Raw genomic sequence first — 20,565 nt, 5'->3', positions numbered from 1 at the left:
TTGAAGGACAATTTTTTTTATTGTTTGTCGCTCTTTTCGATTCTGCTTAACTGTTTATGCTCATTTCCTTGATTAAAAGTCGCGAGACTACACATATATCTTCGATCTTTCAACCGACTGATTTGTTTTGAACGAAGCTAGAACAGCCCACTCCACTAGACAAGTGAAATTTTTATTATATGAGTAAATTTTTGTTCTTTACTCTGAATCTGAGACGCGCCATGAATTTTTGCCGGTGCCTCTTCTGATCTAAACGAAGACGGTAGCGGTTGACAGAACCTCCACCCAACAGTTCACCATGCACTCACGTCAGGTCGCGCTACACCTGCTTAAAACATTCAAAGGCACATTACATAGCCTGGTAAATTTATTTTTGTACAAAACTTAGGGGTAAAAAATGTTGAAGTGTACCCGAAGCTTCATTCGACCGTGCACGGCCGCACTGACGAAGGATTGTTGACTGTATTTTATTCCTCGTACACGATAAATGTTCGATGTTGATTACAGGACTTTGTATAAACCATAAGGGGCGAAATGTCAGCACCTGCCGGTTGCAACTGACGCGGGCAAAGCTAAAAGCGAGCGCGCGTTTCCCTTGCGCGTGAACAGCTGTAGCGGTAGCAGCAGTGGGGCGGTGGCGACCCCACCGAGGCGCGGCGGGCGGTGGAAACAGACCCCATTGGAGAGGCCGTAAGAGAAGAGATGCGCTCTCTCCCTCGAGACCGGCCGTGGCCTGAGCTTCGTCTGCGGGATGTTCAGAAACTGCCACAGCGATTTCGGCGTCCATCAGTATAGCCGTGGCTGCCGCGATGTTGTCGTCGCCTACAAAGTCCTCTACAGTCATTGTTGCGGGCACGTCACCAACAAAATGCGAAAAATCGTTCCAGGTTCATCGAGCTCGCGGAACTCTGCTTCTGCTTTGTCGGGATTGTCCCCATCGTCACTTGATGCACGGGCCTAACCTACGTGCCGAAAGCAGTTGGCAATCGTTTCGCTTTTCACGCTGTCCCATGCCACTTTAATGCTCCCAGCAAGTCTTTTTCATAAGAAGCTTCACGAGAAGAGTGTCAATCAGTCTCCTCTTGTAAACTGCCTTGAAGGACCCGATTTTATCTTCAGCTTGGTCTTTATGTCAGTGCTGCTCTTTTTTTCACGTTCACCGCCATCACAGCACTACGCGCACCCGCGTACCACACTCGACATGACGACAGACGCAGCCTCCGCCGAACGCTACGACTACAACGGCCATGCCGCGACGCCGCTGCTAACGCTAAACCAAAAAAAGCGAAAGACGCAAAAACCAAAAAGGCAAAAGCAACATTCGATCGTGCCGCTGCCGCCGCTGCTGAAGCAGCGCTGTCAGCGATTGTGAGATGCGAACTATTTCTTATGGCCTCCCGAGATCACCTCCGCGCGCACAAACAGGCATGCGGGGGTGATCTCGGAGGCCATAAATTTCTTTGGCTGTCAACTCCCAATGCCGTCGTGGCATCTGTGACGCTGTCAGCGCCTGCGAGGTAGTCCTGAACATTTGCTGCACCGCACAACACACATGTAGTGCAACAAAGCCTGCCTCCTGCTATTAAAGTGAGGCAGTGCATGGCGTCGCAAAGTTCTTAATATCCTTTTTATGCCGAACCGCGTTCGCTATGGGAAGTTAACGATACTGTATACACGCGTGTAATGGCCACACCCCGAACTTTAGAAAGAAAATTGGAAAAAAAAACTTTTAAAAAATTTCCAGAGTAAAAACCGCACCATGAGTTTCAGGAAGTTGGGCAGTGCCGTCTACTGTGCGGTGCAAGAAATACGGAACGTTTTGTGGTTACTGCCGCCAGGTGGGGCCCAAAAATCAAGTGAAAGCCAAAATGAAGCGTAAGGTTAGAAGTAGAATTGCCAATAAGAATTAAGAACAAAATATTTGAGGAAAAAAAAAGTCGAGCATGGGGGCAGCGGCCACCACCTCCGTTACGAAGAGGGCCTCCTAGCCGCAGCGATGCCCGCCCGTTACAAAGGGTGAGGCCAGCAATTCCAATCCAATCCAATCCAAGTCTGTTCGCTCCTTCGTTTTACAGCCATTTCCTCGATCGCCCGAAGCATATTACGTGCAATCTCGCAGTTGGAACGCATCGCTGCCCTGATTTGTTCTGCACTCGTGAGCTGAAGATTTTCTTTTTCCTCGATGGGAAAATACGTTAGTTATACCGCTCACTTTAAGCTGAAAGTGATTCACTACGCAAAAGAAGAAGGAAAAAGAGCGGCTGGACGAAAGTTTGCCGTTGAAGAAAAATGTGTACGGCGATGGTGCTCCCAAGAAGATGCCCTCAGGAAAACAAATGTTCAGAGGCGTGCTTTCCAAGGGAAGCAGAGCATGTTTCCGGAAGTTGAAGACTCACTTCTTGAGTACGTGACAGAGACGCGGTGCAACGGCTTTGCTGTTTCGACCGAGATGTTGCGCATGAAAGTGCTAGACATTGCACGCAGCAAGGGGATTGTGGCTACCGTGTTTAAAGCCAGCAATGGGTGGATTTCGTGCTTCATACAGCGAAAAAACCTGTCCATTCGCTGTCGCACGACGATGTGTCAACGTCTACCCGAGGAGTATGGCGAAAAGCTACTGCAGTTCCACAAGTTTGTTATCAACAAGTGCAGAGAACATGAGCACCTTCTCTCTCAGATTGGTAACACCGATCAAACCCCGGCTTGGTTTGACGCACCCCAGAATGTGACAGTCGAGGCAAAGGGGAAGAAGAGCGTGCGTGTGCTTACATCGGGGAGCAAAAGGCAGCGATGCACGGTCATGCTTTGCATCACAGCGGATGGACGAAAACTACTGCCTTATGTAGTTTTTAAGCGGAAACATCTACAGTGAAACCTTGTTACTATGCACACCACATTAACAAACTTTTTAAATTAACGAATTTTTAAAGAATCCCCGGCAGATTTGCTATATTTTCAATGTTAAACTATTTCAGAATTACGAATTTCAAAATAGCGTATATTTCAGAATAACGAACATATTTTATTTCTTCTTCTATAATTTTGGAACATCAGTATTACGAATTCGGCTAAAATTAACAGCTCCGCAGCTTGGAACTCTCGCGTGAAACGAAACAGAAACCGCCGATTCTGTGTTTATGGTCCGTGGGCTGTAGCTATCATCAGGACATCCAGGACCAGCTCCTAGCGCCACCATGAAGCTATGGTTTATTACGCAGAAGCCAGCAGGCCTAGCTGCCTGCGTTTTTTTCTTCTTGTGTTGTGTGCCATACGCAGCTCGGTCGTTCGTGTATTCGTGCGTGCGGGACGGTATTTTTATTTTTTTTTGCCACAGATTATCTTATTGCGAAGTTTGTGCGAGATTGGCGATGATATTAGCCAGCGAACTGCCAAGAAGATTTGAACGTAGCTACTTTCATTGCAAGAAATCGATGCAGGAAAAAAGCGATTCGGCTTCTACAGACAGCTAGCATTGCCCCATCGACTGCCGCGATCAATATGGAAGACTGAGACAATATTTTCAAAGTTCAGGGAGCATTGAAAATGGGGTCAAAGAGAACTTTGATGTTTTTTTTTGTTTTTTTGTTTTTTTGCACATGGACGAAGTCCGTACTTTCATTGCTCGGTGCAATCACGCACGCAATGAGGTGTTCCGGAAAGTAGAAGGTGTATGTGCTGTAGTGGTGTAATGTAGTGCGCGGTCGTGTTTGCAGCGCGCAGCAGAAGAAAATATTTGATTTCTTCAAATCAGCTTTGGAGTTAGTGCAACATTTTCACTTGAGGTTTTGCTTGTCTACACACGTGCCTACTGCCAAGGTAAGTCATTTTCATACTTAGGTTTGACCACTGGCTTATAATCACAGATTTTTCATTATAACGATATTTCAAAATAACAAGCTATTTTTTTGCGGTCCCGCGGGATTCGTTATATTGAGATTTGACTGTACCTGCGGAGAAATTCCCTGATGGCATCTTTGTTCGTGCGCAGGACAAAGGATGGATGACGGATGAGCTGGTGACAGACTAGTTGAAGTGTGTTTGGGAGAAGTGACCAGGGGCGAATCTTGCGACGCATTCTCTACTCGTCCTAGACAGCTTCAAGGGGCACCTGACAGAGCGTGTGGCAACAGCTCCGCACATCTAACATTGGCCGTCATACCTGGAGGCATGACCGGCATGCTTCAGCCGCTGGACGTCTCCATAAACCGCCCTTTTAAGTGTGGATTTTGCCGTGTGTACAGTGAGCGGATGGCAACGGCCCTCCACCAGAAGACTCCAACCGGCAGACTGAAACGGGCATCGCTTGTGGCCGTTTGCCACTGGATACTCGAAGCGTGGGCCACGGTTTCATTCGAGACTGTGGAAAAAAGTTTCAAGGTGACAGGGATATCAAACAGGCTGGACGGTACGGAGGATGACCTCATCTGGGACAAGGACGAGCCTGAAGTCCCGATGAGTTCGGAGGAGGAGGAGGACGACGACGAGGAGTGATGTTTTGGACACGGGACAAGCCTGAAATCCTGACGAGTTTAGCAGAGGAGGACGAGGAGTTTTTTTGACAATAATAAAGGCAAATAATTAGATAAAGCAAATAATTTTTTTCGCTGTCTTTTTCATGTAATCGCCGCACCCCCTGATTTTCACCCCAATCGCGGAAAAAAAAGTGCGGCCATTACACGCGTGTATACGGTACATGTGTTTGACAAAAATATTTCGGAAGAGTTAGATATATTCAATAATTTGTTATATGCGTGTTCGTTATATGAAGATTTGACTGTAATGCTTGTATGTTTCATCTACTGCGAAAAACTCCCGTAATATGTGTTCACGTGGGGTTTGCTTTTTATGAAAGCATGTTAGCGTGAAGTTGCATACATCGGGAAAGCTGTACCATGGCGGACATGGGTTAGGTGTCTGTGCAACATTCAGAAGAGCATTCAGTATGTTCCAATCTCTGCATATTTCTTTAAAGCGAAGGATTAGTGGTCTAATAGATAAATGAAACCTTGTACTAACTGCCAGACTCACTTGGCAGAACATGGATGGATGCAGTATATTCAAAGATGACTGACCGAGCAGGGGCGGTGCGGGACCGGGGGTCGCAGTCTGGACTCCAGTCCCCCAGCTGCAGCGGCTGCAGCACGGTCGAAGCCTGGGCAGCCAAGTCTTGCTCCGGCAGCCGTTCACACTCAGGGTGCACGCACGAGCAGCCCTGCTGCTGACGGCCCACAGGAGGAAGCACCTGCCAATATGCAAACGAGAGGTGAAGCCACAAGCACTGCATGCCAGATTGCCCCAAGAAGAGCCAGAATAATGGTTTCAGAAGGAAGTGAACTCTCCCTAATTTGGACAAGATGTCTGCACTATCTGAAATTCAAAAAGCATGAGGCCTGTGAAGTATGGCAACTGGAAGGTGGCTGCCATGGGAAATACCTGGAGAGGGTGGAGGTCATGCAACCTAAGGGTGGTGTCACAAGAAGAAGCCAAAGGGTGGCTACAGTCAAGGCAGGAGGCAACGCCTTACCGGAATGTAGGGCTATCGTCATCAGCAGCACGAGAGGGGGCAAGGGAAGCGAGGTTAGCGAGGTTAGCGGCGGCTGAAACAACCAGCGTCTTTCTTTGTTGGTTGGTTTGGTTGGTTTGTGGGGTTTAACGTCCCAAAGCGACTCAGGCTATGAGAGACGCCGTAGTGGAGGACTCCGGAAATTTCGACCACCTGGGGTTCTTTAACGTGCACTGACATCGCACTGACATCTTTCTTTGTGCTTTGTCGTATTGCAGCAGTCTCGTTGGTGTCGTCCACTTAACCTTATCGAGTCGTGTGTCGTTTCCATGCGATGCTGCTACGATCACAGTCATTTAATCGTAAGGCAGCGCCTTTTCTGGTAATTGCATGCTTTGCCAGCGTGTTTACTGCGCTGCTTTCGAGTGGGTAGCGCGCCCTGCCTTTGTGCAATGGTGACACCAGCAAAGCAGCCAAAGTACCAGGCCTAGTGACGAAAGTAGAAATACTGAAGGCTCTCAAGGACGGTGTTTCACGCCGCGATGTGATGGACAAGTATAATGTTGAAAGGACCGCCTTGGCCACCCATGTAAAGAATGAAAGGACTGACAAGAACAATTCGTTGGAAGGTGACGATTGTGAGCAGTTGCCCCGAATGCCTAAGCGCACAGTGCAAGAAACCGCAGAAGCCTTGTCCGGCTGGAGGACTTCCGTGAACAAATCCCTGATGGTGCGTGTGCCGCGGAGCACCTGGCAGCTGTTAAAGCTATCATAGTCGCTCAAGTTCGCCGAAAAAAGCAGATGACGATAACAGATTTCTGTGCCAAATAAAAGCCACGTCCTGTTGCGGCAAACATTGTTTTTTGTTCATTTGATATTTCGACATTCAGATAATTCGACAGTTTTTGGTGGTCCCGTCAGTGTAGAAATAATGAGCTTTTACTGTACCTTGTAGATGTGCCCAGGCTCGGGAGAGCATGCAGGTTCTTCTTCAGCCAATGAGGAACCACTTGATGATGGGCCTGCCTGCCCCACCGAAGTAGTAACCAGCACCACCTGTACAGACAGCTGTAGGTCTCAGGGGTGCTACTGCAGCAACGTCTTAAGCATGTGGCCACACCTATGCACGCTATTGCCAGGCACTTACTGAAAAAACCCACGCACAGTGCCACAATACAGTTGAACCCAGTTATATCGAACCCGGATATATCGAATTTCGGTTATATCGAACTCGCGGAATATCCCCTTGAAAATCCCTATGTAAAAGTATAGGAAAGCCGCGTCATATATCGAACTCAATTTCACCGGTCGTTCGATATATCGAACTCCGCACCACGCACTGGAAAGTGGGCCTTCCCCAAAGACGATTGCATCACCCTTGGCCGTTTGCCGCGTGACGTTTTCAAGCCACGCGCGGAAGGAATGAGGGGACAGTTCGGCGACGGCTGCTCTGGGCAGCGCCGACGCGCCCATTCCCCAAAGGCGCGCGCATCTGCAGTTATCATTTCCCGCGCACCAGCACATGACGTTTGCAAGCCATGTGCGTGGGTGTGCCCATTCTTTTGCCGAGCTATCTCTTTCCTTCAGCACGCGCTACGCATGAGCCAAGCCAGCTCAGCCCGTTTTCAGACAGACGTCGGACGCTTTAGCGTGTGTTGCGAACCCCCTGCGGGCGGCGGCTGACGTGGCTCTCTCTCTCTCTCTTTTTTTTGCAAGAGTCATTCATTTTTATCGGTGTGCTGTATGCGCGGCGTAGCGTAAGATATGGCGGCTGCGGACGTTAAGAAACGGCAGGGCTTTTTTTTTTTGGCGGGATTCGTTTATCCTTGCATGTATGAATCAACGAAAGCACACGGTCAGCTGCTGTGATCATGATGCCCACTCCAAGCGCGGCGTGATAAATCGAACCAGGCTTGCGCAATCAAGCCATCACAGGCACTCTGCCAAGTTCACTCCCCGTCACCTCAGGAGCTATGAAAAGATAAACGCGCCCTGACGTTATCGCTGCGCAGCATCTTGGCACGCTGCCAAGAAATGAGCAGTGGATGAGAGGACCGAAATGAAGTGACGCGCGCCATCAACATGCAAGCGAAAACGCTCGCGATTTCTGATTTCTGCCGCAGCGACACAGAAACCTTGTTTTGAGCTGCCGCGGTGGCTCGAGCGGAGAGAGGGACGCAGTTCCAAGTTTGAAAATTTTCGCTCTGTCGCTGCCGCATCGTCGCTGAGATCGCTTGCAAGTGAGCGAGCTGGCCTTAACGTTTTTTTTTTTTTTCAAATTCTCGGGTGCAAAAGTAGAGGGTGGATATATTATGCGAGTAGGTTGATTACGCGACAAATGCGGTATCGTTTTTTCATATTGTAAGTGTCGTCACAAGCCGATTTCTGTATATCAAGTTATCGATATATCAAACTATTTCGCGATCCCCTTCGAGTTCGATATATTTAGGTTCGACTGTACAACCAACTATGAACTGGACTGGAAACATTCCTCTCAGCAAGCAGAAAGGCACACACAGAAGCGGCTTGGGCAAATATCTCCTGCTTTCACTGCTCACATTTTTTTGGCTCAGACTAGAGGCCAAATGAAAGTGGAAAAACAAATTGCAGTCATTCCAGCTAAGCTGGCGAAATGCGAGGGATGTGTGAAAACACACTTAGGGGGGGGGGTTGTCACCAAGGCCAAGGAAAGTCAAGGTTCCGTGCCCCCTCGCACAAGAAATGCGTCCTGCTAGCCTAGCAGCATTTTTAAGGCGAACGCCTTGAATTGCGGATGGCGCGAGTATGAGTCTAAAAATCGCGAGTATAAAAAATCCTGTCTATACTGGGAATCAAACCTCCATCACTTGGATCCCCAGCCGAGCGCTGCTACCAAATGCACCCCACCCTGGGTAGTGCAACGAACATCATAATTCTCCTTATCCACCCTGAGGAAGATAATAGCAATGACAATGATGCTGCAATGAGTGATAATGACTGTGCATTTAGTTAATGACAATGAGAGCAAATGTGATGCACCGTGTGCACCAGCAACACTCAGGCTTTCACATTTCTACAGTGTAGATTCCACACTGCTCTCCGAATTTTTTTTTTGCACTAGCCATGTACTACAGAAACACGAGAGAAAAGGTCAGCCCATGAAATCATTCTGCGTTGCTAGAGCGCTGGGGAATCTGATGACGCAATTTCACTTTTGCGCTGCCAGTTCGTGACTGTGCTTGGGCCCATCACGGAGCAAGCACTGGCCCGAGCTGACCCACTAAACTAAAAGTCAGAAAAATGAAAAAAAAAGGCATTAAGAAACTATTACAGTATAACCTGTTACAAGAGACACTCAAGGGACCCGAAAAAGAAGTCTGCTGTGACCAAGGTCTCTTGTAACCAAAAATTTTTATTCACTCATATGTGCGGCAGCTTAGATTCCTTTGTCTGAATTCTGTTCCATATCAGTGTCCTTTTTTGTTGCAGTATGTCAGGAACCAAAAAATTGCCTCCTCCCAACTGGGAAGTCAAAATGTCCCCATTGTTTCAGCCACTGGCATTGTTTCAGCTACTGGCATTCCTGTGTGGCTGAAACAATGGGGACAATTTTGAACCCCCCCGTCAAGAGGAAGCACTCTTTCTTGGTTCCTGACATACTGCAACAAAAAAGGACACTGATGTGGAACAGAATTCAGATAAAGGAATCTAAACTGCTGCACATATGAGTTGGTACAATTCAGCTGCGTTGCATGAATGTACCTAGGTTGTGTCTTTTATAAATGGTGAAGAAGTTGCATTAGGGACCTGCGAAAGTTGCCCTTAGTAACAGAGTGTCTCTTGTATGCAATGTTGTTAACATGACAAATATAGGGAAACCAACCAAACCATTTTCAAGTGTCTCTTATAACGAGTCTCTCTTGTAACAAGATTTTACTGTATAAACAGGAAATTCAAGAAGAAAAAAATAGCGCTTCAAAATTTAGTTTTGGTTCAGACTGGAAGACCAATTTCAACCACCCAGATTCATACAGCATGTGGGCACCTTCTGCCTGCCCCGTAAAGTGACCCCCACTGGGCCGTTACTTTTGGGGGTACACCTACACCTCAAGAGTAGAGTTAGAATCAAAATTCTTGCTGCAATTCACTGAGGCAGGCCTCAAGCCTACCTGAAGCGTACACTTAGCGGCCATAATCCAAGCAAGAAGAGTAATAAGTGTGCACCAAGGTACCCATGTCCTACTGAATCTGTAGGACATGGGTACCTTTGTGCAACGTGTGTGAATCTTGTGTGTGAATCTGGGCTGCCCAGTTACATCTAAAATGCCACCCAATGGCCTGCATACTTCCTATCTGATAATCCTAACAAAAACTCTTTCACAAAAAAGCTAGCACTCACCACAGTCTTTTGGCAGAAAGATTAATGCTTGGCTTTGCAAAGCAGAGATTTAGAATGATACCTTGTTTGTTTTGTTTTTACCTGTCACAATCACTTGTTGATTTTTTTTTTCCATTCCACTGACACATTTACTATTCATCCTGACCAAACATGGGTGCATGAGGAATTCACTCCGACGTAAAGGTGAGGAAGGACTGCTGCAGAAGAAAAATTTGAGAGGGTGAGGGAGGACAGAGGTCGTGAGATGGAGGAAAAGGTGCAAAAAATGTCCCAAATTTGCCTGGCATTTGAGTCTGCCATCCATGATGCCCTGGTTCTTTTGTATAGGTTTCTTTGATTGTGCAACGATGTGTATGTTATGCAAGTCTTGTAGATTCAAGTCCATATGAGCAGAAAAACCTGATAGCATCAGGAAGTTATTGCTCTTGAGGTCTCAGGACCTCCTTCAATGGCCGAGACTCTGATGTCGCAAAGCCCCATGCCATGGCTGAGAGCTCATTGGCACCCTTGACTTCATGACGGGGTGGTGTAGTGGTTACGGCGCTCGACTACTGTTCCCAAGGTTGCGGGATCGAATCCTGGCCTCGTCGGTAGCTTTTCAGAGGAGGTGAAAAGCAAGATGCCCGTGTGCTGTGCAATGTCAGTGCACGTTAAAGAACCCCAGGTGGTCGAAATTTCCGGAGTCTTCCACTACGGCGTCTCTCATAGCCCGAGTTGCTTTGGGACGTTAAACCCCACAAACCAAACCAAACAAAATGACACAGCCAGTTTGCAGGCAACACGTTGGCAGCAAACATTTGCGCTAGCTGTGACATGGCCAAGAGCGGAGGCGATACGTATGGTGGCAGGCTGAGCACTGGTTGCCAGGTGTGCTCTTTGTAGACATCACCTTCAGGAGGACACAACCGACCACAGCTGCTAGAAGAAAAGGAGACATGACAAACCTGCAGTCTAACGCTGGCACATTCCACTTTGACGGCGACTTTTCTGTCACCACACTGAAATTAACCGCATGTGTATTTTACCATACCCTGCATTTTAACATGGCGGACAGCGGTCCCGCAGAGGTAGAACATCCGCCTCGCTTGCGAGAGGACTGTAGTTCGAATCTCGGTGTCCCACAATTCCCAACCTAGCGTGTTGATGAAATTGCATAAATAGGTTTTCAAGTTTGGGGTGCGACCTGATGCCGGTGAACACCTCCGGCAATGCACTAATTCACCAAAACAGGCGTTGGCCACCCTGGTGCAGTAATTGGCAGCAAGCTCCCATGATTAGTCCCGTAAAACCCCGGCCCTCAGTCACCAGCAGCTGCGGAGCAACTGACCACGGCGGCGGTCAGACCTGTGACGCAGCAGTTGGCGCCAAGAATTCCTGGCTCCGCTGGACAGGCCGCCATTGAAAACTGACCCTAGCAGCATTTAACACTAGAACTATAGTGAAGCTAGTTTAGCAGTACTGTTGGAGGAACTAGAGGGTATGAAATGGGATGTCATAGGGCTTAGTGAGGTTAAGAGGCCGAATGAAGCATATACTGTACTGAAGGATGCGCATGTACTGTGTTATCGAGGTTTACCGGAGAGGCGAGAACTAGGAGTAGGTTTCCCCGTCAATAAGTATATAGCTGGTAATATAGACAAATTCTATAGTATTAATGAGAGGGTGGCAGGCCTTGTAATTAAGCTTAATAAGCGGTATAAACTGAAGGTTGTACAGGCCTACGCACCTACATGTAGTTATGATGATCAGGCAGTCGAAAACTTCTATGAAGATGTAGAATTGGCAATGTGGAAAGGAAAAACACAGTAGTATACTGTACTAATGGGAGATTTCAATGCCAAGGTAGGGCAAAAGCAGGCAGGAGACCAGGCAGTAGGTGACTATGGCATTGGTTCTGGGAATAGCAGGGGGAAATTACTAGGAGAGTTTGCCGGGCACAACGGAGAGACAAAATGAAATTGACTTCATACTGTGTTCTAACAACCCCGCCCTTATGCAGGATGTTGAGGTAATCAGAAAAGTGCAATGTATTGACCACAGGATGGTAAGGTCTCGAATTAGTCGAAATCTGAAAAGGGAATGAAACAGATTAGTAAGGAAGAAGTCCAATGAATTAGCGGTGAGGGGAAGGGCAGACGAGTTCAGGATCACACTACAGAATAGATATTCAGCTTTAACCGAGGATGAAGACATTAGCCTAGAAGCAACGAACAGTTTTTCAGAAATACAGTGAAACCTTGTTATAATGAACAGTTAAAAAATCGGAAAATAGTTCGCTCTATCCATAATTCCCAATATAAAATTTCGTAGAAAATACATGCAAGAGCAGCAAAATTCAATCAGAGAAGGCAAAGCAACTCAGAGGGTGCCTACTTGGGTCACATCCATTTCTTTATGCGCAAAGAACTGCGTTATCGCGGCCAACTTTTTTGTGTTGATCGCGTTCCGTGTCACGCCTTGTTCCACAGTTTGCAAACACTCAACAAGGGCAAATCCACTGCAGTGGTGGCGCAGTATATCCAATCCAGCAAGCGTTTCTCGTGAAGTCTGAATGCCCTCATCGTCTGTCTGCAGGGTCAGCCTAAGGTTCGTCTGCGGGATGTTCAGAAACTTCCACAGCGATTTCGGCGTCCGTCAGCACAGCCGTGGTCGCCGCGATGTCCATCGCTGCCTACAAAGTCCTCTAAAGTCATTGTTGCGAGCATGTCACCAACAAAACGCGAAAAATCGTTCCAGGCTCATCGAGCTTGCGGAGCTCTGCTTCTGCTTCGTCAGGATTGTCCCCATCGTCATTTGATGCACAGGCCTCTGCAGGAACAAAACCTGCGTGCCGAAAGCAGTTGGCAATCGTTTCACCTTTCACGCTGTCCCATGCCGCTTTAATGCTCCCAGCAAGTCGATCTTCAAGTCCTGCTTCAAAGAAGCTTCACGAGAAAAGTGTCAATCAGTCTCCTCTTGTAAACTGCCTTGAAGGCCCTAATTTTATCTTGAGCTTGGTCTTTAACGTTAGTGCTGCTCTTTTTTTCACGTTCACCGCCATCACAGCACTACGCACACCCGCGCACCACACTCGACATGACGACCGACGCAGCCTCCGCCTAGCGCTACGACGACTACGATGGCCACGCCACGACGGCGCTGCTAACACTAAAACCAAAAAAAGCGAAAGACACCAAAAAAAGGCAAAAGCAATATTCGACCGCGCCGCTGCCGCCGCTGCTGAAGCGGCGCTGTCAGCGATTGTGAGATGCGAACGATTTCTTATGGCCTCCGAGATCACCTCCGCGCGGACAAACAGGCACGCGGGGGTGATCTCGGAGGCCATAGATTTCTTTGGCTGTCAACTCCCAATGCCGTCGTGGCACTGTGGCGCTGTCAGCGCCTGCGAGGTAGTCCTGAACGTTTGCTGCACCGCACAACACACATGTAGTGCAACGAAGCCTGACTCCTGCTATTAAAGTGAGGTAGTGCTTGGCGTCACGAAGTTCGTAATATCCGTTTTATGCCAAACCGTGTTGGCAATGGGAAGCTAAAAATACATGTGTTTGACAAAAATATTTCGGAAGAGTTCGATATATTCAATAATTCATTATATGCGTGTTCGTTATATCGAGGTTTGACTGTACCACTACTGAGTGCGCTGTAGAAGTAGGCGGTAGGGTAGTTAGAGAGGATACTGGTAAGCTGTCTAAGGAGACTAAAGATATGATTTGAAAGGTTTGAAAGAAACGCCAAAGTATGAAAGTTCCAATCCAACAGACCAGATCGAATTGGCCGAGATATCAAAGCTAATCAATAAGCGCAAGGTGCCCGATATAAGGAAGTACAACATGGACAAAACTGAGCACGTTGTAAAGAACGAAAGGAGCCTTAAAGCGGTGAAGAAGAAATTGGGCACAGGCAAAAATCAGATGTCTATGTGCTAAGGGACAAGGCAGGCGACGTCCTCACGAATATTGACAAGATAGTCAAAGTAGCTGAGGAGTTCTAGTATACTGATCTCTACTGTAGTGAAAGTAGTCAGGACAATAATGAGATTGGCAGTAGGGAAAAGCAGTCACACATTCGGCCAGTGACAAAGGACGAGGTTAAGAAAGCGTTAGAAACAATGAAAAGGGGAAAACAGCTGGAGAGGATCAGATAACTGTAGATTTGTTGAAGGCTGGGGGAATATTGTGCTAGGAAAACTGGCCACCCTGTATACGAAATGCCTGGTGTCATCGACGGTACCGGAACCATGAATGAACGCAAACATAATCTGTGATTATGCTGATGACATTGTCTTACTAAGTAACTCAGGGGATGAAGTGCAAAGAATGATTGATGACCTAGACAGGAAAAGTAGAAAGACAGGCTTGAAAATCAATATGCTGAAGGTAATGTTCAACAGCCTCGGGAAGGAACAGCAGTTTACGTTTGGTAGTGAAGCACAGGAAGTAATATGCCAATATGTCTAGTACTTAGGACAGGCAGTAACCGCAGATCAGACGATGAAAAGGAAATAACAAGGAGAATAAGATTGGAATGGAACGCATTTCGCAAGCACTCAGATTATGACTAGCCCCTTACCGGTATCGCTCGAGGAAAGTATACAACAGTTGCATCTTACCTGTACTCACCTATGGGGCTGAAACGTGGAGGCTAACCAAGAGGGTTCTACTTAAGTTGAGGATAATGCAGAGGGCTAAGGAATGAAAAATGGTATGTGTAACGTTAAGAGATAGCAAGCAGAAAGGGTGAGATAAATAACTGAAGTTACTGATATTTTAGTGTAAATCAAGAAGAAATGAGCATGGGTAGGACATGTAGTGCGATGAGAGGATAACAGATGGTCACTTAGGGTAACAAATTGAATTCCAAGGGAAGGAAAGCACAGCAGGGGGCGGCAGAAAGTTAGGTGGGCAGATGAGGTCAAGAGGTTTGCAGGGGTCAAGTGGATGCAGCTAGCTCAGGACCGGGTTAATTGGAGGAATATGAGAGAGGGCTTCGCTCTGCAGTGGGTATAGTCCAACTGATGATGATGACGAACACTGAAGTTCCCATCCTCCAAACGATCTGGCATTGTGGGTGAGGCGGTGGTTGGCATGTGACATGGCTAGGCATAGGCTGATTATGTGACGTCGCGAGACGACGCGACATGGCAGCTTGTGCTTGTCCTTTTAGAAGGGGGATGCGAATCCTAGGATTGCAAGGCATTACCACTAGGCCACAAAGGCTAAAGCGGTCTGGTGATTCTGCACACAATGCGACCCGACAGAGGCACAAATTAAGGGCTTCGAGCAGCAAAGCGTCCATGCTGAGCCAAGTACCCGACTAGCCCTCGCCAATGATCGGCTGCAGCATCAATGTCCCCCATTATTTCCTGCGTTAGCATTTCAGAGTGACAGCCGAAAAGGGATGCATCTGCACCTAGTTCACTGGCACATATCGAAAGTAAGAAACTCGAATACTGCTGTTGGTGAGGTAGAAAAGGAAGGCCGACGAAGTGAGGGAGAGCTGGGAAATTCTGCAAAATGAGGGCGAGAAGAAAGCTCATCTCTGATCCTAACATATTCTGATTTGGTTACTTTGCTTTTGCATTGTCTAGATATATAGATGCTTACTTCAGAACTGCAGCACACCAATGCACTCTAGCAATAATTATAGCAATTGTCGCGCGAGTTTTGGATTAAACCTGCATTACTTATCACCCACACTTGGCCTAAACAGGCATAGAAAGTTACAGTCATTATGTGGGACCTCCCCCATAATAACACAAAGTGCAAATAAAGCCCACCTCTTGGCAATGTCCCTGGACGGCACACGGACTCGATCCCCCTTCCTCGGATTGCGCAGCAGCAGCAGCAGCAGCAGCAGCAGCAGCACGCTCCTTGCGCCTGGCTGACCTGCGAAGAGCCTTCCGTACCGCAGCCTCCAGAAGACCACGCATATATTCTGGTGGGCCATACATCCTCTTCATGCGGCGTGAAGGAGGTGGTCGTTCGGCCGAATAGATAGGGGTGGGCAACGGGGTGGGCTCGAGGGGGCCGGCCGGTCTGCTGCATGTTGGACATCAAGAAAACGCAGGTGATGGCCACTGTTCCTGCCAATTCTTCTACGCACAATGAACGAAGGTCTCATAGATGCAAAAGTGCTCTTCATGCATGCACTACTATGGTTGTTTCATTTTCCTTCAGTGCTCCTACCCAGATGTGGATCCCCCTTTGTGCTTTACCCCTGGCTTTTCTTACCACACTATGCCCAAAACATACAAAATCACAAAACAGTTCCACATAACTGAAATCTGTAACAAAATCAGGTGCAACCGCAGCAAAGTTTAGTTGGTAGTCACAAAAGAATCAAACCTATTTTCAATGAGAAATGGGGAGACCTAAATTTTTAGCTCCATTTTCAAGGTGCTTGCAGATATTACGAAACCCGCAAAAAAAAAACAAGTGCCAGTTAGGTTGGCAAGCACCGTGTGGCTTCCGCATCACAGCTGCTGTGACAGTGCATTGCAGCAAAAGCTATCCTTACAAATGCCGCCTTGTGTTGTTGATGCAAACACACAAGGTGAAAGCGCGAACCTTAGAGCGATAACACCCCCAATCACTCGTGTAATGCGGCAAAGCCTGACGTCTGAGAGGTGATAACTTTGTTTTAGGCCACTCTCATTATAAAGTGAACTCTATGCGTGTTCATTAAAAGTATATAGGAAGACTTCAATATAGCCAATAATTCATAATGCCCAAGTTTCACTGTGCTACCACTGTTTTAGCAGCAATCCTCAACTTAGTCAATCACTGAATCAATGCAGCAATGCAAGCGGCTGACTAGCTTTTTCACTCCAGTAGCACCATGTATAGCCAACCATTTAGGCTCATGGGACAAAATGCCGTGCACGAGATCTGTCATAGTCCAAGAGATTGCGCAAGATGCATTCTTATCTAGTGTTCCTCCGATCTGCAATCGCACAACTGAACACGCACCAAGGACTTTCGCCTTTCACTACTTTAGTCGCTAAAGTCCCTCGTAATTTTTTTTTCTCACCTGTTTCGGTTACAACAGCCAAGCAATGGCTGTGATGTAAAGCGTAAAAATTAAGTCGGTCATGTGAAGGATAAAAAAAGAAGCCATATAATCGTTTCTCTGTCATCTGAATACACCACACCACTAAAGCGAGCCTGCCTCATGAACAGGAATCACACCAAGTGAAAAGTCAGCAAATGTCACACATTAACAAGAAGAAATGTGCCGTCAAATTTTGGTGTCTATTGGCATCGAAATCGAGCAGAGTCGCCATCTAGCGGCGACCCCTTCCCAGTGTGGATGCGTGTTCGCATCGCGTGCCAGCCTGCAGTGATTACCGTGCACGTGTGCAGCGTGTGCAAGAGCGCCTTTTGTTTGTTTCGCAGTTCCTGTACACTTTTGCTTACTTATCTGCCTCTTGCAAAAGCAATATGAACAGGCTATTAACCCACGCTCCATTGAAAAAAAGCAAAAAAAGTCCATATCGCGTATCTCCCGCTGGAAGGACATCATCAGTTGCGATCTTCGGCACTTGAGATTCTTTGACAAGCGGTGTCTCAAACGAAGCACTGCTGTCGTTAGGCACCGTGTCAAAGCAAAACAAGTTGCTGCCTTCAATACAACTTGATGCAATCGCTAAAAAATCTTATCTGTTTGGAATACCGCAGCTACTGAAACATGCGACCGCAGTCAGCTGCATAGTAAAATCCAGTTTGAGCAAGCCTCTCTGTGCCTTCTGTATCCACAATAGAATTGTCCGATGCGGGATTTGACTGCACGTTAAGCAATCCCACGCTGTCAACGACACCGATGCCCGCCCCTACATCATCCGTCATATACAGTGAAACCTCGTTATAACAAACAGTTAAAAAATCAAAAAATAGTTCACTCTATCCATAATTCGTAATATAAGATTTCGTAGAAAATACATGCAATAAGCAGCAAAATTCAATCAGAGAAGGCATAGCAACTCTGAGGGTGCCAACTTGGGTCACATCCATTTATGCGCAAAGAACTGCGTTATTGCGGCCTGCATTTTTGTGTTGATCGCATTCCCTATCACGCCCTGTTCCACAGTTTGCAAACACTCAACAAGGGCAGACCCATTGCTCTCAATAGCACTGCAGTGGCGGCACAGTAAATCTAATGCAGCAAGCACTTCTTGTCAAGTCTGAATGTTCTCATTGTCTGCAGGGTCAGCCTGAGCTTCGTCTGCGAGATGTTCAGAAACTTCCACAGCGATTTCAGGGTCCGTCAGTAGAGCTGTGGTCGCCGCGATGTCATCGCTGCCTACGAAGTCCTCTACAGTTATTGTTGCGGGCATGTCACCAACAAAACGCGAAAAATCGTTCCAGGCTCATTGAGCTCGCGGAGCTTTGCTTCGTCGGGATCGTCCTCATCGTCACTTGATGCACGGGCCTCTGCTATAACAAAACCTGCGTGCCGAAAGCAGTTGGCAATTGTTTCACCTTTCACGCTGTCCCATGCCGCTTTAATGCTCCCAGCAAGTTGATCGTCAAGTCCTGCTTCATAAGAAGCTTCATGAGAAGAGAGTCAGTCAGTCTCAAGGCCCAGATTTTATCTTGAGCTTGGTCTTTAACGTCAGTGCTGCTCTTTTTTTTCATGTTCACCGCCATCACAGCACTACGCACACCCGCGCACCACACTCGACACGACGGCCACGCCGCGACGCCGCTGCTGAAAGACGTGAAAGATGCGAAAACCAAAAGGGCAAAAGCAACATTCGATCGAGCCGCCGCCACTGAAGCGGCGCTGTCAGCGATGTGAACGATTTCTTATGGCCTCAGAGATCACCTCCACGCGCACAAACAGGCGCGCGGGGATGATCTCGGAGGCCATGGATTTCTTCGGCTGTCAACTCCCAATGCCGTCGTGGCATCTGTGGCGCTGTCAGCGCCTCCGAGGTAGTCCTCAACATTTGCAGCACCGCACAACACACATTTAGTGCAACAAAGCCTGCCTCCTGCTATAGGGACCGGGCGCCCGTTGTATGGCACCACCGTCGTCTCGGTGGAACAGCGCCGCCCGCGGCGGAGTGCCGAAACAGCGGAATGCCGAGGCAGCTCAGCGGCGCAGTCGTTTCCGTTCTGCGAGGCATTTTTGAGCCTGTTCCTACCCGTCGTTTTGCAGTGCGGCTATGAGAGCTTTGAGCTGCGTTGAGTAATCGCAAGGAGTATTTTTTGACCGGGAAATCTTGAAAAAGAAAAGGGCCGTTCTCAGCAGGGCGTGCGTTTTTTTTTTTTTTGAAACCGCCCGTCGCATGGTATTTCTGTTATGTACTCGAAAATTCCGCGCGCTTGATTTCATCATGCGCTAGGAACACCTTCGTTAGGCACTTGTTAAGGCGACTTCGAAGACGGGAATTGCGCCTGCACTGCACGTCCATCTTATATTAGGTCTAGTCGAAACTTGCCTGAAGATCAAATACCGCCGAGCCGTGTAGCCGTGGCGCCGTAGTAGTGGTAGTTGTAATGGTCAGCGTTCATGTAAAATGAAAAAGATGCTGCACCTGTCTTTTTTTGGTAATAGCTAGGCTCAAACGGTTCAGAGTAGAACAATAGCGAATGACATTCAAGTTTCAACCTTGCAACGAGAGCTGTAAAAGGAGAAAAATAAACAAGCAAGACACAAGTAAGATCCTATTTGTGGTTGGAATAGCAAACACACATATACTTCCAGGACTTCCTGCACAATTACGCTACAATAGCTCACTGAACCCGGCCCTGAGAGTATCAAACTTAATCATAATGTAAGCCAAATAAGTAATACAACCTCAGCATCATTTTTACATATACGACAATGCTCTTGTTGAACACGTCGGAGCTGCTACATATAATTGACTTAGGAAATATTATACTATACATGCTTTTCTCTCGACATGCTGCGGAGGTTGTGAAAAGAAAAAAAAATTAAATTTCCTGCTAGCGTTCTCTCAGCGCAGGAAGTTCAATGCGATTGACCGCACCTGCCTTGACCATCTGAAGGCAATAGTCCAATACTGTCAAACTGTTAAATACAATCGAAAAAAAAAAACAGTGTGATGTGTTGTTAGATAAGCCACCGACAAATTAGAGAGCGTTCTATAGTTAAATGAATCCCTCTGATGGCTCGTTCGCTAAGGTGGTCTACTTTCTCAGCGTACCACGAACTTGCGGGGCCGATACCTAGCTGGCCTCGATACCTGATGAGTGTGAGGGGACACGACCATGTATGTAGTTTTCTATTTGCACGTAAAGGAATCCGGATAACTGAAAGCCATTCCTTTTTGCAACTTTGTCACTGCAGCTTGCCGGACTGCTGCTAAATCTGTTTACATTGGCCATAGAAGCAATTTCTGAGAGAGGTAAAATGGTCTTGTCATACTACGCCACAATCGGGAAATCTCACGTTCACTAAAATGCCAAGGAGCAACACATGTATTTAGGCGGGCCAGGAAATGGACGCTGCTGAGAAAATACGTAAAGCCGTGTCAGGTGCAATGTGAATGCGAAAAAAAAATGCTACACAGCCTTCGAAATTAAAAAAAATGCTACGTTTATGCTCATTTCCACACATTAAATTGTATTTTTTTTTCTTGTTCGACTTTTATGTGAAGCCGATAGCAGATTTTGTGACCATGCGGTATTGATTGAGCTGTGAAATGAGTGATTTTATT

At 47.3% G+C, this 20,565-nt stretch overlaps 1 protein-coding gene across 7 annotated transcripts in view; it reads right to left on the bottom strand.

The window, feature by feature from the left end:
- The window catches only part of LOC146171650 (uncharacterized), a 121,532-nt gene that overhangs the window by 48,908 nt on the left and 52,059 nt on the right, over positions 1-20,565 (bottom strand). For 5 of the 7 annotated variants that reach the window (XM_084586443.1, XM_084586439.1, XM_084586440.1 and 2 more), the window contains 3 exons: positions 15,658-15,919; positions 6,452-6,559; positions 5,073-5,242 (listed from right to left, as the gene is read on the bottom strand). In XM_084586443.1, coding sequence (XP_084442569.1) covers positions 5,073-5,242; positions 6,452-6,559; positions 15,658-15,919 — 540 coding nt within the window. The remainder of the gene's footprint in view (positions 1-5,072; positions 5,243-6,451; positions 6,560-15,657; positions 15,920-20,565) is intronic. The other 2 variants (XM_084586441.1, XM_084586444.1) reach the window with 1 other exon arrangement.

The sequence above is a fragment of the Amblyomma maculatum genome, unplaced genomic scaffold, assembly GCF_055883805.1.
Source record: "Amblyomma maculatum isolate TAMU_Amacu unplaced genomic scaffold, ASM5588380v1 scaffold_19, whole genome shotgun sequence".
NCBI lineage: Eukaryota > Metazoa > Arthropoda > Arachnida > Ixodida > Ixodidae > Amblyomma > Amblyomma maculatum.
This window is presented reverse-complemented; position numbering and strand designations above follow the sequence as displayed.